The sequence below is a fragment of the Phascolarctos cinereus genome, unplaced genomic scaffold, assembly GCF_003287225.1.
Source record: "Phascolarctos cinereus isolate Bilbo 61053 unplaced genomic scaffold, phaCin_HiC Scaffold_726;HRSCAF=1367, whole genome shotgun sequence".
Classification (NCBI taxonomy): Eukaryota; Metazoa; Chordata; class Mammalia; order Diprotodontia; family Phascolarctidae; genus Phascolarctos; species Phascolarctos cinereus.
The window spans coordinates 338,757,644-338,775,277 of NW_027556098.1; the positions used below are offsets into that span (position 1 = coordinate 338,757,644).

The following is a 17,634-nucleotide window of genomic DNA, read 5'->3' on the forward strand; positions in this document are numbered from 1 at the left end:
ATCATTCAATAGTTATAAATATAAAACTCCATCCTCAAATATTACCTGAGACTACTGGCTGCCTTAACTTATATTATAGTGTTCTAAAATTCTCTTATTTTGAAATCCTTTCTTCAGGGGAAGAGGATGGAAAATGTTATAAAATTAAACAACAAAAGAGTATTTGACGTCCAAAATATTTGGGAATCATTGCTCTGGCCTTTCGGACATTTAAAAAGAATTCTATCTTTTACAATTTGGTCAGACAAAAAGAAAAATAAAACTATTTGAGAAACCTAAACAATTTCCAAATAAGTTGTGCATGTTTTGTAGTATTTGATAGCAGCTTTTTATTGGTTACAAAACCTAAGCCCATATACAAAATTAGGAACACATTTAGATGCCTCTTTTGAAAGAACGTTTTAGTCTATTTTAACTGATAGTTTAAAAAAAATAATAAAAACAATGCAATTTTTAAACACTGTTCTGAAAACTTAAAAGTGCAGCAATATATTCTGTTTCCTTTAACTATGAAATGGTGCAATTTCAATCCAAAACTGATAAGGTCACAACAAAGAGAATCAAGTAACTGCAAAGATCTATCTGCTTTACCTGACTCTATAATGTCCACTTGGATGTGGTCTGCACTTTCAGTGCAAGAAAAAACTGGAATCTTCACAGTAGTGGGAAAAATGTTCATTTTAATCTCACTGTAATATCAATGTGTGCAAAATCAACAGGGTAACTGTCAGTATGTGGCATGGTCGTCAGAAATCGAGTTGGAAGGGGAAAAAGGATTTTAATTCACCATAGCATCTGGCAGATTTGGACTTTTCAATTTCACCAGTTTGTGACCTTAAATTGCTTTGACTTTGTTATACCTACTTTTAGTGAACACCACACAGTTTTAAGATTTTAGACTTTGTGTGAATAGGATGCAGTTACCATATGAAGCTTTTTAAAACTCAACTTTTGGGGAAAGAAAAAAAAGGCACAATGAACTTCAACTCAATTTTATGTGCACAAGAGTTGAAAAGTCTGAGCCACCTTAAAGAGAAATTGATTCTAAAATTTATAAAACCTATAAATAATCAGAGGCCAAACCACTATATTAAAACAGATTCTCTAGCAAGTAAAAATCTTGCAGTTAAACATACGCTTGTATCCATTTAAGATACAAGACAAAACTCACTCTTTAAAGTGGCTCCACCTTGGCAGATATATACTTGTAATGAATGCACACCTGCTATGTGTTGTTCATCAGTGAAAAAAAACCAGCTGATTCACAAAGCTCTGATGGCATCTGTCCTTGTCTTCATCACAGTAAATACACCCCACATTGGATCACTATATTAGTTCAGATTTTTCTATCCCTTCACATCAATGCATTGGGAAATCACACCCAGTAAACAATGGCAACAAATCCATTTTTGTGATAGCTTACAGAGTTTCAAATTGTTCATTCCCACTCCAGCAATACCATATCCTTCTGTAAATAACTGGGTCAGACAATTTTACGAAAAGCAATGACTTCACATAATACCACCAGATTATGTAGAACTATTTAAAGATCACTGCAAATCAGATTTATGCTGAATAATGGCAGCTTCTTCTATACAGCCTTACACATACTTGTCGGTATCTTTTTTAAACAAGGGAATATGGTTTTAGAGTCGGTTCAGAATTAAGCTTTTCTGATACTCAAGAATGAAGCTTTTTATGACACTTCTTCTAAATAGTTGCTGGTTTGTTGCCAACCACATTATCAAAAGCACTGGTCACTAAGTAAAAAATAGTTTAAGACTAAATTACAGTAAACATGAAAGCTCCACAGTTTAAACCCAATATAAATCAACCAGATTCAATTATTAATTTAAAACAAAACATACTGACGACTGCAAGGTGAAAGCAAGACTCTTATGATCAAGGAGCCTTTTGTTTCAGACTTCTCTTTCCCCCCAAGTCGGGGATCTTGCTTTCAGCTTAAACAGAAGTCCAAGTCCAGGACAGGTTGCAGCTCAGGTAAAATACCATGCACAGCATTTGATTACTTCAAAACAGCAGGAACACACAGGCTGAAGTGAGTGGCCAAACAGGGCTTGCTGTTCTCAGTTAGGGATAATGGCAAAAGCGTCACCGTCCAAATCTAGAGCTTTCTCCAACCCTGGCTTCTGAGGCAGGTAATGAACACATCAATTACTGATAGATGAAGTACAGTTTGTTTTTTAACTTAACTGTTTAATCAATAACCAAGTTTTCTTTTTTGTTTCATTTTTTAAAGTTACTTTTTTTTTTCAGTTTCACCAATGAAAATCATTTGGCTTGCATTTTAAAATCTATTCTTCCACATAAAGTATATGAAAATATGTTTGTGGAGGACAGTGATGGAGGCCCAGGCTGACTGTGCCCCTATAAAGTCTTCCAGAATGTACGCACGCATCATACCCAAGTGTCTTGATCCACAGCGCACCATTTTCCAAAGAAATGCTCTGTGGAAAGCTGACGTGCCACTGCTATGAAATCTCTCTAGCAAATCTGCAGGCTGTGCTGTCAGCACGTGGCACCAGCAAAAAGAAGGAGAAAATAGGAGAGTTGGGGCTGTTGAAAACTCTAAAACAGTTTAGGAAATCATGCATATGCACTTATAGTCCATGTGAGAGTGACTTTTGGCAACTGCAAAGTGACCGATACACGGCTTGCTTTAAAAGCATCAAAACGAAGAGGAGGCGTGTTTGTTTGGGAGCCTTTTGATGTCTGTTTTTGTCGTTTGGTAGCCATCGTGGTGGTGCTTCAGGTTGACTGGGGAGAGAAGCTGCCCTCTAGGGAACTTAAAAATTAAATTCTTTTGTCTGAAGGTTGGCCGTTGGGTCAAAATTGTAAGTACCTCCTTGTGTTGCTTCAGGAATGAGGCTAGGATCTTCATCAATCTATAAAGAGCACAAACAAATCCATGTAATGTTAAAATGTGGTTAATGCTAGATTCTTGCCCTTACAGATATAATACTTTCATGTGTGTGAGAAGTTGGCTTAAAAGCTTTATTTTTTTATTTTACTGCACAAAAATGGTTTAAGTGACTCTGTAATAATTTCATTAGGAAAAATACAGATAATCTGAAAACAATTTCCTGGAAAATGATACTGTATCCAAATTAATAGCAAATTGAGTGTTTGTTAGGAGAATTAAGGCATTTAAAATTAACTCTCTTTTAAGCTCTAGCAATGGATTTCATTTGTCTATCATAATTAATAAATGTGCACCTGCCATTTATTTTTAATTAACTGATTCCAAAGCAATAAGAAGTATCATTACAAACAACTTTTTATAATGAAGTATAGGGAGATGATTTTAGGGAGGGGAAAGCAGTGCACAGTATGCCTAATGGAAAAATATTTTGATTTAGATTGTCTAAATAACTAGAAGAACATCTTTGTTTTGTTATTATAGGAAAGAAATCATAAATACATAAATTGCAAGTTCTAGGAAATTCTTAAGGTAAGCTCCAATCTGCATTTACATACATAATTGTTGTACTTACATCATCACCAGAGAAATACTGATCTATGATCTCAAATGCTAATTTATAAATATCCTCATTTTCATGTTGCTGTAATGCTTCAATTTTCTCCAAACCTATTAAAGTGAAATCAGTAAGATCAGTAACCACATGAAAGATTACTCCAAATCTCAAATAAGAGAAATTTCAATTAAAACATCTCTAAAGTTTTACCTTATACCTATCAAATTGGTAATGATGATTAAAAACAACCACCACCACCACAACCCAGTAACAGTCAACACTGACGGGATTATGGGAAAAATGGCACAGTAATACAATGTAGATGGAATTGTTCATTTTTATGAATAGGTTCATTTATTATGTAAATCAATTTAAAATTATGGAAAACAATCCCTCTGAGTCATAGGTGCTACTATCATAAAGGAGTGAATAACAGAAAAGTTTTATATCACCCACACCTACACACAATGGATGCCTAAACAAATTCTGGTATGTGAACATAATGAAATGTCCTGTCAAAAAAAAAAAAAGATAAATATGAGGAATTCAGAGAAACATGGGAAGTGATGCAGAGGTAAGAAAGAACCAAGGGAGTATGCATAATGACTAGAATAATTTTTTTAAAAAAGCAGTTGAACCATGATGAACTGTAATGAACAATCTTGGTCCTAAAGTACTAAGAAGGAAACAGGCAGGGACTACAGATGTAGAAAGCAGTGTCTACTGTTAGATTCAGCTGCTCAGTCAGTTGCCTTGCTCTATTTGTTTTGTTTTTGCTATAAGAAAGAATGTGACAGTGGGAAGATGGTTAAGGAGAAATGACTAAGTGTTAAAATAAAAGGCAACAATAAAAATTTAAAAATGGAATAAAAAAGATTAAAGCAAGTATAAAAAGGATTTCTAGTTTCCATCATGGCAAAGGTCAGTTTCTCTAATAGCCCTATGAATTTCACAGGATGAAAGATATAGGCCTGGAAAGGATTTCAGAAGTCATCTACCCCATTTCTCATTTTGCAGATGAAGACATGGAGGGCCCATCTAGTGTTTAAAGGACTTGCCACAGGCCCTATACATAGGAAAGGGCAGTGCCAGAAACTGGAGGTCCTCTAACTCAAAATACAGAATTTTCCATTGCACTGTGCTGACTATGGCATCCCCAGGGCCTTTAAAAAAAATGAATAGGTTGAGGCTAAGGAATATCCATTGAACAGATATCAAATTCAACAAACAGTCTTTTCCTTCAATTGTCCTATTGGTTACATTATCCTGGAAATATCTGTTTAGGAGGAAATAATGTATCTGCTGCAGTGAATATTAATAAGTGAAATAAAGGGTGGGAGTTTGTAACACAGAAAAGAGAAGGGATTATTTGATAAAAGTGAGTGAGATAAAATTGAAATTTCATAGAATACAGAAACTAAAAGGTTTTATAGGTCTTATAAAGATAGATTAAATGCTGTCCACTTCAAACAAGACCAAAAGTGAACCCCTCCTTTCCAAAGCCTGTCTATATGATTCCTAATTCTCCCATTTCTGATATCATCTTTCTTTCATCCACTCTATGTTTAACAGCCCAGTCATTCTTGACCCTTTCCCCTCTCTCCATCGAACTCAATCAACAAACACTTATGAAGTACCTCTTATGTGCTAGGCATAGTGCTATGCTTGGGGAATCAGCCCTGAGATCCAACTGGTTGTCATATCAAATTAAACCTACCTCTGAAAATATCTTCTGTCCTTTCTACTACTATTACCCTAGTTCAGACATGTAGTGTCTCTTAAACAACTATAAAACTTTCTAACTGTTCTTCCCTTTCCAATCCAGTGCAAAACAATCTTCCCAATACATATGTGACTCAGTGGCCAAAGAGCTGTCATTAAGATAAAGTACAAACTCCTTTAGCCTGCATTTAAGACCTTCCATAATGTAACAGGCTAGAAACTACCTTCCAAGCCTTGTTTCTGGTAGTCCCCTTTCACATACCAGAGAAATAAATATTCTTTTATTCCTTCTTGCCTCAGCATGGCAGATGGAATTTCATATGGGATATTATTCTTGTCCACCCTCTTGTACCGCTATATTTCTCATCTTCCCAGTCTTGGTCTTACATGTCACCTCCTCTAATTTTTTAGATTTTTATCACCTTGAATTTTCCTCTTTGACTTCTGCCAAGTCAGTCAGTCAACAAACATTTATTAATTGTATACTATGTGCCAGGCACTGTGGATACAAAAAGAAGGAAAAGACAGTCCCTGTACTCAAGGAACGAATGGGTAAGACAACAAGCAAACAAGTATGTACAAAACAAACTATATATATATATATATATATTTATTTATTTATATATATGATAAATAGGAAGGATATAAGAAAGGAAAGGTGTGAGAATTAAGAGGGGTTGGAAAAGGCTTCCTGTAGAAGATGGGATTTTAGTTAGGACTTACAGGGAGCCAGCAGGTAGACATAAGAAGGAGAGTGTTCTATGCATGGGAGACAGCCAGAAAAAAATACCTGGAGCCAAGAAGTCAACTATCTTATTCTATGAACAGCCAGGAGGCCAGTGACACTGGACTGAAAAGTATGTGGTGAGGAGTAAGGTGCAAGACAACTGGAAAGGTAGAAGGGGGCTATGTCACTAAGGGTTCTGAATGCCAAAAAGGATTTTGTATTTAATCTTTGAGCCCACAGGAAGCCACTTTTCTATGTGCCAAATCATTTCCTGACTTGTCATTATCATTTGTGCATATGCACAGATCACTCTTACATATCACTCTTCTGCTCAAAAACTTAAATGGTTCTTTACTGTCCAACTACTAAAGTTCAGACTTTTGCTTACATTCAAGGCTATCCAAATCTGATATTCTCCCTCCCCATCTTTGTTTCCTACTTCTTGCCATGTGCTTCACATTCCAGCCAAATGAGAAAATCCTTCACCTTCACAATACACCATTCCTCTTCCTCCTTCTGTGCCTCTGCTTGTGGTATCCTGCTATGTGGTCTTGTCCCTATATTTCTACCAACCCTCAAAAAGTTCAATTCAATTGTCATTTCTTCCAAAAACAGGCTTCACTGATCTCCTGGAAGCAACACATGTTATGTTTGGAAATCTCTTTGGTTTGTTACAGACCTAGATTTGAAATATAACTGACAATGATTAGTTGTGGGGTCTGTGATCCCAGACAATTTTGATAACATGTTTCTTATCCAAAAAAGGAGGATAATACTTGTACTGCTTATTTATAACTCACTGGAAGCATGTAACCATGAGCCACTTTCCCTCTGTGGGCCTCCTGCACTAACATATGTTGTATAGTACAGTTACATGTGAATATGCCTTATTGCTCTACCAGTCTATAAGCTCTGTTACAAAGAAAATGCAATTTCTAAAAAGTGCCTAGCATAGAGTCGGCACTCTAGAAGCACTTAATAAATTTCTGTAAGAGTTAAATTCAATGTCTTATTCTCCTGTGGAGAGGAGAATGTAAGCTTCTCAAGTGTTTATTTTCATAAAAAAAAAATCAAGCAACCAATCCAAAAGTATTTATTAAATACCTACTATGAGCTGCTAGGCACTGTGCTGGGTGCTAGGAATAAAAGTCCAAAGAATAAAACATCCTCTACTGTACTGAAGACCCAACTGAGGTTGGATAATTAAGCAATGTACTTTGTAACAACAAGGAGAAAGAGGATGGGAGGAAAGGAGAGACTGACAGAGAGAGATGTGGGGAGAAAAAAACAAAGGGAGGAAGGAGAGACGGAGGCAAGAGAGCGACACAGACAGTGAAACAGGATAGGGAGAGAGGGAGGGAGGAAAGAAGAGAGATGGAAAGAGAAAGATCGAAATGAAATACAAGGCAGTTTGGGAAGGAAGGAACTATAAGTTGAGGGTACCAGGAAAGGCTTTCTAAAAAGATCCTGTGTCGCTTGCATCTTAAAGGAAATGAGAGACTCTATGAGGCAGGAGTAAAGAGGAAGTGCATTTCAGGCATGCGGTTCAGCCAACACAAAAAAGGGAGGTGAAGTTTTATGTGTGAGAGAAGTTCACTTTGGCTGGACTTCAGAATGCAGGAGGCAGTAATGTCTAATGAGGATTGAAAAGACAGGTTGGAGGCCATGTCATGAAGGGCTTCAAAAGCTTAACAGGACGGGACAGCTAGGTGGCGCAGGGGATAGAGCACTGGCCCTGAAGTCAGGAGGACCTGAGTTCAAATCCGGCCTCAGACCAAACACTTGACACTTATTAGCTGTGTGACCCTGGGCAAGTCACTTAACCCCAATTACCTAAAAGTTTAAAAAAAAAAGCTTAACAGAAGTATATATTTTTTCCTAAAGGCAAAGGAAGTCACTGCAGAGAGTCACAAACTAGCTCTGAATTTAAGGAAGATGACTTTAGCATCAGTGTGTGTAGGATCTCCCCCACTGGAGAGGGGGAGAAAGGAACTAGGGAGACCAATTAGGAGCTGCTGTATTTATCTAGTCAAGAGGTGGTAAGAGCCTGAACTATTGTGGTAGCTGTATTTAGTAGAAAGAAGAGGTCAGATGGGAGAAATGTGAAGAAATGAAAAATCTGACAACTGATTGGTATGCAGGGTAAGAGGCGTGAAGCATACAGGATAATATCAAGGTTCTAAACCGATGGCTGTGCTTTTGTCAGAAATAGGCAAGTTTAGAAGAAGAAAGGGCTTTGGGGAAAGATGATATGTTCAGTTTTGGACATGTTGAGTCTATGATGTCTTCCAGAAATCAAGTCTGAAATGTCCAACAGGCATTTTGGTGATGCAAGACTAAAGGAGATAATATGCTCATGAGAGCTAATGAAGTTACAAAAGAGACTGCGTAGAGGGAGAAAAGAAGATGGCTTAGGACATAACCTTGGGGTACACTCACAGTTAGGTATATGAATGAGCCAGAAAAAGACTAAGAGTAAGCAGTCAGAAAGGAAGGAGGAGAACCAGCAGAGAACCCAAAGAAAATATTCAGGAGGTCAACAGTGTCAAATGCAGGAGATAAAACCTAAAAGGATTAAGACCAAGATTAAATTTGGCAATGGAGAGATCACTAGTTAACTCTGGAGAGAGGAGTTTCAGTTACAAAGGCCTGGAGAGTAGGTAGTGCTTAAGAAGAGAGGCAATGGAAACAATGTGTGTAACTCTTTTTCAAAGAGTTTGGCTGAAAATGAGAGGATTGATGTAGGACAATAGCTTGAGTAGAGTCTAATGAAGGTTCTTCTTGATAAAATAAAAGATGAGGATTTCAGCCAAGAGGTGGAGGACAGAGAGGTATGAGAGGCTTGAGATGATAGAAGGTTTGGAATAGCTTCTGCAGGAAGTCAGACATGGAATCAATTAGTGGGGAATAAATGGACTGCCCGCTGCACTGAAGCCCCAACTGAGTCTGGATAATACGAGTCTGTAATATACCCAGTTAGCATGGTTGAGACTTCCTCCAATGGGTGGGGTTCAGCTGCTTGTAAGTAGGAGTAATCCAGGACTCAGCAAGAGAAGAGGAGCAGCAGGACAAGAAGGCAAGAGATTCAAGAGCAGAGAACAGAATAAAGATGAAATAACTCCTGGGTTGAGAGAGAATGAAGTGAAGTCAGAGCAGGGATAATGGTCTGAGAAAGTATTCCTCTTAGCAACAACTCAATATTGGAATTGACTGAAATAGAAGTTTGGGTTCTTTTTAGCTCTAAAATTGTATGATATTCATTTTCTCTTCAAAAATATCACTCATTAAAATAAAGCCTGACTATTTCCTTAGACTTGAGTTATGGCAAAGAAAAAGAACTATTAAAAAACTTATTTCGGAGAAAAATAAAGGTTCTGGGTAAGTGAATATCATTAACCTTTCCTCATCAGTTTAGAAAACAACACCGAAAATTAGCTGACTTTAAATACAGCATGTCTTACCTCCACATTCTTCTATTATCTCAGCTATTGCGCTAGCTTCATCACCAGCCATTATCAGAATGTTTTTCAGACCATCTAGAACCACCTGAACCACTTGAGAGTCTTTTACTGACAGTAGGTTACAGAATGGTGGTATTACATTCTTCTGCACAAGGTATTCAACCTAAAAAGAAAAGAAAATTTTGTTACTTTTTAAATATATAATCTTTTTTTCCCAATGAACTCAAGGAATTATGTACTGAATAAAAACCCCAATAATTTCTTAAAAAGCATAGAAAGTATATTTGCATATCTTAATGAGCAATTTAAAATAATTTGATAACTATTTCTTGCAGTTACTTGGTACCTGATCTTTTCGCCCACTTATCGTCAAGTTGCTGATTGCCCAAGCAGCTTCTTTTTGGGTTCCAAAGTCCCCCTGAGAATTTAAAAACAAACTTAAAATGTACTAATTGTTTACTAAGAAGTTTTAGTTATGTTGTATCAGAAATTTTATTTAAATTTTTTTTATCAATATCCTTTGTTTTTACATTATCTAACCAATAACAAGACTGACCTTAGCCAGCTGGTGTATGATCATAGGGATTAATCCAGCATCTATTACAGCCTGTACTTGTTGCTGGTTTCCTGCTGTTATATTGGAAAGGAACCAAACTGCTTCCTATAATTGCACAAAATACAAGGTACTTTAATTAAAAAAAATTTTTTTCAACATATGTTGAATTTAAATAAAACACATTAAGATAAATTAACAAAATCACATTAGAGGTACTGACTAAACAAGGTACATAACTTATACAAAATCTTTCATTGATAATATTAGGATCCTATTAACAAACTAGTTTTTATCACATTTTTAAAGTCAGGAAGAGACAAAAAAATATTGAAACTAAACCTAATGAAACTAAATCTAAACATAGCATTCACGGTGGCATAACACTTTGAATCTGTTCCAGACATTATATTTAGTTCAAAAAAATTTTCTAAAGTAATAGTCAATTTTTACCACTAAAAATATTTATGTTGCTAATAATATCTGAAGCCTACGTGTATTCATTATTTGATTCTAAGAAAGATAGCTTCTTGGGATTTTGAATTACAACTTCTATGTCCACCTAGTATATCTGCAATAGATGTAGGAGACTGAGCTGACCAACAGAACCAGGAAAGTCCAAGACCCTCAGAAAACATCAAGAGTTAACAGACTCTCATCAAGGTAAGTAGAGATTTTCAGTCAGTATTAAACAGAGATTGCTCACACCAAGTGGGAAGAACCAGAACATAGATACACTGAAGGTTGCTGTAATGGTCTTCTCAGAGATAGGCAAAATATGATCATTTTACTGTTTTCATCTGAACTCAAAGACAAAAAATTCAATGAAGTATGAGGATTTGGTAGTGAAGGGAATATTATAATGAGAGAACAAATGTGGGGCTGAGAAAGGATCTAGTGACTTGGCACTTTGATATCCAGACAAAACAAGTCTGAAATCAAAAAGCAGGCTGGGAGAATGAGCAAACAAAAGAAGAATCCCACCATAAAATGCTTATCATGGTGAAAGGGACACCCAAAACACAAACACAGAAGAGAATGACTCCTAAATATCTACAAGCAAAGCCTCAAAGAAAAACATGGCCTGGGAACAAATTCAACTACAATTCTTGGAAGACATGAGGCAAGAGTTTAAAAAAAAAAAGTTGAAAATGTTTTTTATAAACAAAATGAGAAAGCTAAAGGAAAAAACTGGAAAAGAAATGCAAATTATAGAAGAAAGAACTGGAAAGGGAATAAATAGCTTAAGACAACAGGCATAAAACTTTGCCTAAGCAACAAACTCCCTGAAAATTAAAATGGACCAAACAGAAGATACTAGGTGTCAACAGGAAACAGAAAGTCAAAAGACTGAGGAGAAAAAAATTTCAGAATCACTGAACTACTTAAAAGCCATGAACAAAAAAGGTGCCTAGACATCATATTTCAAGAATCTTAAAGAAAACTGCTCAGATAGAATCCATCGATCACTGCCTGAAAGAAACCCCCAAATGAAAACTCCCAGAAACATTCTAGCCCAAATCCAGAACTTTCAGGTCAAAGAAAAAAAATGCCTCAAGCATCCAGAGAGAAAGAATTCTACAAGTAACAAAGGCACAGATGGAATCATATATGATTTAGCACCTACCACTACAAAAGAACAGAAAGCTTGAAAGGAAGGAAACAAGTATTTATTAAACTCCTAGATATGCCAGGTACTGTGTTAAGTACTTTACAAATATCTGATTTGATCAAATCTGGAAGTTAAGTGCTACTGTTAATCTCATATTATCATCCCCAGCTGAGGAAAATGAAGTAGTCTGAATGACTTTCCAAAGGTACTGAGGTCTGGCACTGGATTTGAACCTAGGTCTTGACTCCAGGTTCAGCATGTTAACTATTGCCAGTAGGCAAAGCATACAGGCTTATAGCCAAGAATAACTTGCCCAGCAAAATGAGTTTAATCCTACAAGAGGAAAAAAATATATACCCTTAATGAAAACAAATTTTCAATATTATGGATAAAGACCAGAGTTGTATAGAAACTTTAAAGTTCAAACATAGGAGTTAAGAGAAACATAAGAAGGTAAAAACAAATGAAAAATGATAAAGGAATAAACAAGGATAAACTGTTTATATTCTAATACAGGGAGAGGATACGTGTGTCCCTTCTGAACCCTATCATCATCTGGGGTTGTAGTGGGAGTCTAATTAGAAGGCATGGGAGTGGTTCTGTTATATCTTGATTTCTTAAAAGAAGAATGGATAGGTAGGAGAAGAATACACTGGGGGAAGGCAGAAAGGAAGGTTAAGAGAAATCTCACATAATTAGGGGGCATAAGTAGAAGTCTATGAAAAGAAAAAAAGAAGAAACAGTTGGGGGAGGGAGAGAATGGCTGACACCTGAATGCTTATCTGAACTGATCAAAGGAGGGAAGAATACATATATCATTGGGTATAAAAATAGGAGGAAAAGGGGAGTAAGTAAAATTAGAGGGAGGGTAGGTTAAGGGACAACTTAATCCTTAGTAAAATAAATTCTAAGGATGTGCAAAAATATTTATTCCTTTGAAGTGACAAAGAATGGGAATCTTAGGGGGTGCCCATCAATTGGGGACTGGCTGAGTTACCATAAAAATATGATGGAATACTATTGTGCTGTAAGAAATGATGAAGGGAATGGTTTTAGAGAAATCTGGAGAGACTTGTATGAACTAATGCAGAGTAAAGTAAGCAGAATTCGGTAAATAATTTAGACAATGATAATAATATCATAAAAACAAACTTTTAAAGACTTAACATGAAACTCAGCCCTGATGGAGAGAACAAAGACTCACAGAACAGAATGATATAGCTATATCTATATGCATAAATTTAGACATCGGTATGGTTTTTTCCTTTTAGACATGGTCAATATGGAAATCTTGTTTTGAATTTGAAATTTGCTTGAATTAAACCATTAATGTTTGTAGCAGGTTTTGTTTTTCTTTTATTTGCAACTGGGGTGTGGAAGGGAAGGGCAGGAAGGAGAGGACAGAAGCTTGACTGAAAATAAATAAATGAATGAATAACTAGGTCAGTACTCGTCCCTACTTTTCATCAAATTAGCTACGTTAATGGCAACAAAGAACAATACTACTCAAACAATACTGGCCTGACCAAAGCACTGTTCTGATATTATGTCACATACACAGAACAGTTAATAGCTGAAACAAAATGAACTCAGAGGTAATTGTAATATTCTTTTATTAACCGAAAATGATAAAGAAGAGAGCAAAACGTAATGGAAAACTCTGCTACATACCTTATTTATCTTCTCTTTTGGGTGAGACAAGAGATTTGGGAAGTGTGAAAGAACATCACAGTTGAGAACAACTTGCGTCTGCTCATCAGTGCCTGTCACTATGTTGCCCACTGCCCTCAGAGCTGCTGTCTGTAATGGCAGGAGAAGAAGTAAATTTTTTTTCCTTAAATTCATTTTTTCTTTAAATCATCTGGTTGGCCTTGAGAATATTGAGAACTCAAGAGAGGAACATCTAATACTTTATCCTAACCAAAACCTAGGTATAACAATTTCTGAATTTTCAAATACGCACGTTTGTCAGTCACTAAGCATTTATTAAGCACCTACTGTGTTCCAGGAACAAAGTTAAGTGCTGGCAATAAAAAAGGCAAAAGGTCTCTGACTTCAAGGAGTACATAATCTAACGCTTGTGAAAAATACAGATTAAAAAACCCCAAGTAAGCAATGTAATAGAAAAAAAAGATTGAAGAGCGGAATATAAAGAGAAAACCTGAAGGACTAGTAATTCAAGGCTCATTCTTTACTGCTTAACAATAGCATCTCGATCTATTACAGCTATATTCCTCATTAAGACAATTCTGTCTCAATATTAATCTATTTCATAATTTTTCTCTACTTTTGTAATACTGGCTGAAAACAAGATGACTTCTTGTGCTTTTAAGATCTATATCAATATTTATAAAATAAAATCATTAACAAATGTTCTAGATGGATTGTTTCTTAGCCTTTCATTTATGAACAATTAGTTATATGACAATATGAATGCTGAAGGCTAAAACGTAAAGCATAAAACTTTCTGTCAAAGTATACATATGGTAAAAGTATGAGTTATACAAGGTTTGTCATTTTTAGAAATGTATCTACTCCTATAAGATTTTTTGCTAGCTATATAAGTGGGTTTTCTTAACCTTCTAATTACTCTTTCATATATTCAGTCATTAAAAAATACATAGAACATCTACTATGTGCAGGACACTATGCTAGGCATTTTGTTAAAGAGTATTAGCATCTAACAACTTATTCTGGCAATGAAAACTAATAACGAATATACTGATATATGTAAGTAAAGATATAAACTATTCTTTCTTAAAAAAAAAAGGCCCTATTTATATTAACTAAAGCTATGTATGGTATTTTAGAACTCCAATATTTGGGGCCCACAGTAGAATAGAAACTAGAATTCAATAGTCTTAATCACTAATATTAGGATTAATATTATAACTAAGAATTAACTGTGATAGATTTCCTTAGCCTTGATATTGGGAACAAAGTCAAGGCAGATTTCTTCCCATCTCTTGCACTATCCGTGGAAGTTGGTCCCTTTTCTCGGAAGGCTGAGGCTAGGAGATACTAGTCTTAGGTTTCACACTGGAAGATAATGGAGATGGATGAAAAGAGAGTAAAAGAATTATGGTTATCCCCTTCCAGTAGGAAGTGTAAAGGACATAAAGACTTTCTTCAGTTAGGTAGTGGTTTTAAAAAAAAAAAAAAAGGCCAACCTGCCCATATCCCATTTACCACTATCAGAAATTTCAACAATTCCAAGTTCATCGGAGTTTAACAAGCTCCGTATTTTAAATGCCACCCTCAGTCATTCACACACCTTAGCATCTAACAGTTTAATCATAATCACATAGTTTCTCTTTGAAAACCCAAACAAGTTAACTGCTCTGAGAAACTGAGAATTTTGATTGGGGAGGCTATGGAAGAGGAAGGAGAAGTAATTCTGAAGTACTGGCCTTCTCCTCTGGGAGGAGGGTAATTATCTTTCCCCCCAAACCCAGGCCTCTTTCAGATTTTCCTATTTTTGTTGAAGGCATCGCCATTCTTCCATTCTCTCAGCGTCCTAACTTTGGTGTCAATCCTTGATTCCTCCTTCTACTTCAACCCCCATATATCCAATCTGTTGCCACATCTTACCGTTTCTAAGTGCACATCTCATGAGTGACCCATTCCCTTTACTCTTAGAGCCACTACTACCTCAGTTCAAACCTTTACTATCTTCTGCCTTGATCACTGCAGTGGCTTTCTCATTTCTTTTTTACCTCTTCCCACTGCAGCCTATCACACACACACACACACCAGAGCTATTTTCCTTCAGTGCTTATCTGACCATACACCACCCCTGCTCAATCAACTCTAAGGGTGACTTCCTATCGCCTCTATGATCAAATACAATTTTTTCTATTTAGCTTTTCAATTCCTACACATCCTGGCCCTAATTTATCTTCTCAGTCTCAATCTACATGATTTTCTTTTCTGTATTCCATGATTTGGCCAAATAAGCCTTCTCCATTCCTTCTCCCATCTCTGTGCCGTTGCATCGGTGTGTTCCACGCCAAGAATGCACTCGTTTTTTCCCTTCTGCCTTCTAGAACGCTCTTCTGTCAAGATGCAAACCAAGCACTATTTCCACATGGAGCCTTTTCCTGATGTCCCTGGCTTCTGGAGTTGTGGGAACCAAAGGAGAATATCTCTTCAGTACTTAACTTTGTGCTTGGCAAAGAGTGGTGTACGATAAATGCTTATATTCTTCCTTCTCTCCCTCCTTTGTATTTATTTATATTTTCATTATATTTATTCTGTACATGTTATTACATGTAACCTTGGTATGCAATAGTAAAATGTAAGCTCCTTGAGAAGGGCTTCTTTTACTCTTTATACATTCAGGGCTGAGCACAGGATGTAGAATTTACTTAATAAGTGCTTGCTGATTCCCTTTCTTCCCATTTCTTTTTTCAATTTATTTTATTTTTTTCAATTACATATAAAGACAATTTTTAACATTCATTTAAAAAAATTTTTTTTGAGCTCCAAAATCTGCCCCCCTCCCTAAGATGGAAAGCAATTTGATATAGGTTACAAACGTGCAATCATATAAAACATATTTCCACATCAGTCACATTGTGAAAGAAGAAACAGAGCAAAATTAAAACACACACACACACACACACAATAAAGTGAAAATAATATGCATCAATCTGCATTCAAACTCTATCAGTTTTTCTTTGGATGTGGATAGCATTTCCCATCCAGCATTCCACTGGGAATTGTCTTGGATCATTGTATTGTTGAGAAGAGCTAAGTCTATCATAACTGATCATTGCACCATGTTGCTGTTACTGCATACAACGTTCTTCTGGTTCTGCTTGCCTCTTTGCATCAGTTTCACGTAAGACTTTTCAGATCTTTCTGAAATCGGCCTACTTGTCATATCTTATGGCATAATAGTATATTCCATTACATTCATATATTTGTTCAGCCATTCCCCAAACGATGGACATCTCAATTTCCAATTCTTTGCCACCACTAGAAGAGCTGCTATAAATATTTTTGTACACACCGTTTTTAAAAATCTCTTTGGGATACAGACCTAATCTTGGTATTGCTTGGTCAAAGGGTATGCATGGTATCATACATAGCCTTTTGGGCATAGTTCCAAATTGCTCTCTAGAATTGTTGGATTAGTTCACAACTACACCAACAGTACATTAGTCTCCCAATTGTCTCCTCCAACATTTATCATTTTTCTTTTCTGTCATATTAGCCAATCTGACAGGTGTGAGGTACTACTTCAAAGTTGTTTTAATGTATGTATTTCTAATCAATAGTGATTTAGAGCTTTTTTCCACATAACTATAGAGAGCTTTGATTTCTTTGTCTGAAAATTGCCTGTTCATATCCTTTGACCATTTGTCAATTGGAGAATGGCTTGTATTCTTATAAATTTGACTCAGTTCTCTATATATTTTAGAAATGATGCCTTTAACAGAGACACTTGCTTTATAAAGTTTGTTTCCCAGCTTTCTGCTTTCCTTCTGATCGTGGTCGCATTGGTTTTGTGTAAAACCTTTTAAATTTAATATAATCAAAATTATCCACTTTACATTTTGTAATGCTGTCTCTCTTGTTTGGTCATGAATTCTTCCCTTCTTTATAGATCTGACAATTCTATGCTCTCCTAATTTGCTTATGGTATCACCCTTTATGTCTAAATCATGTACCAATTTTGATCTTATCTTGGTCTACAGTGTAAGATGTTGGTCTGTGCCTAGTTTCCACCATACAATGTTTTCCAGTTTTTCCAGTAGTTGTTGTCAAAATAGTGAGTTCTTATCCCAGAAGCCGGGGTCTTTGGGTTTATGAAACAGTAGATTACTATGGTCATTCACTACTGTGTCTTGTGTTCCTAATCTATTCCACTGATCTACCACTCTATTTCTTAGCCACCAGGAGATAGTTTTGATGATTGCTGCCTTATGAAATATTTTGAGATCTGGTAAGGTTAGGCCACCTTGCTTTGCATTTTTTCTTCCATTAATTCCCTTGATATTCTTGACCTTTTGTTCTTCCACGTTAATTCTGTTGTTATTTTTTCTAGCTCCATAAAA

The 17,634-nt window shown here is 36.0% G+C and overlaps 1 protein-coding gene across 1 annotated transcript in view; it reads right to left on the bottom strand.

Moving 5' to 3' along the window:
- Nucleotides 1-304: 304 nt before the first annotated feature.
- KPNA3 (karyopherin subunit alpha 3) overlaps nt 305-17,634 on the bottom strand; it is a 109,573-nt gene continuing 92,243 nt past the window's right edge. The window contains exons 12-17 of the mRNA XM_020993701.2: nt 13,244-13,372; nt 9,964-10,068; nt 9,754-9,825; nt 9,408-9,570; nt 3,516-3,610; nt 305-2,906 (exon numbers count right to left, since the gene is read on the bottom strand). Of these exons, the coding sequence (XP_020849360.1) occupies nt 2,808-2,906; nt 3,516-3,610; nt 9,408-9,570; nt 9,754-9,825; nt 9,964-10,068; nt 13,244-13,372 (663 nt within the window). The 3' untranslated portion in view covers nt 305-2,807. The remainder of the gene's footprint in view (nt 2,907-3,515; nt 3,611-9,407; nt 9,571-9,753; nt 9,826-9,963; nt 10,069-13,243; nt 13,373-17,634) is intronic.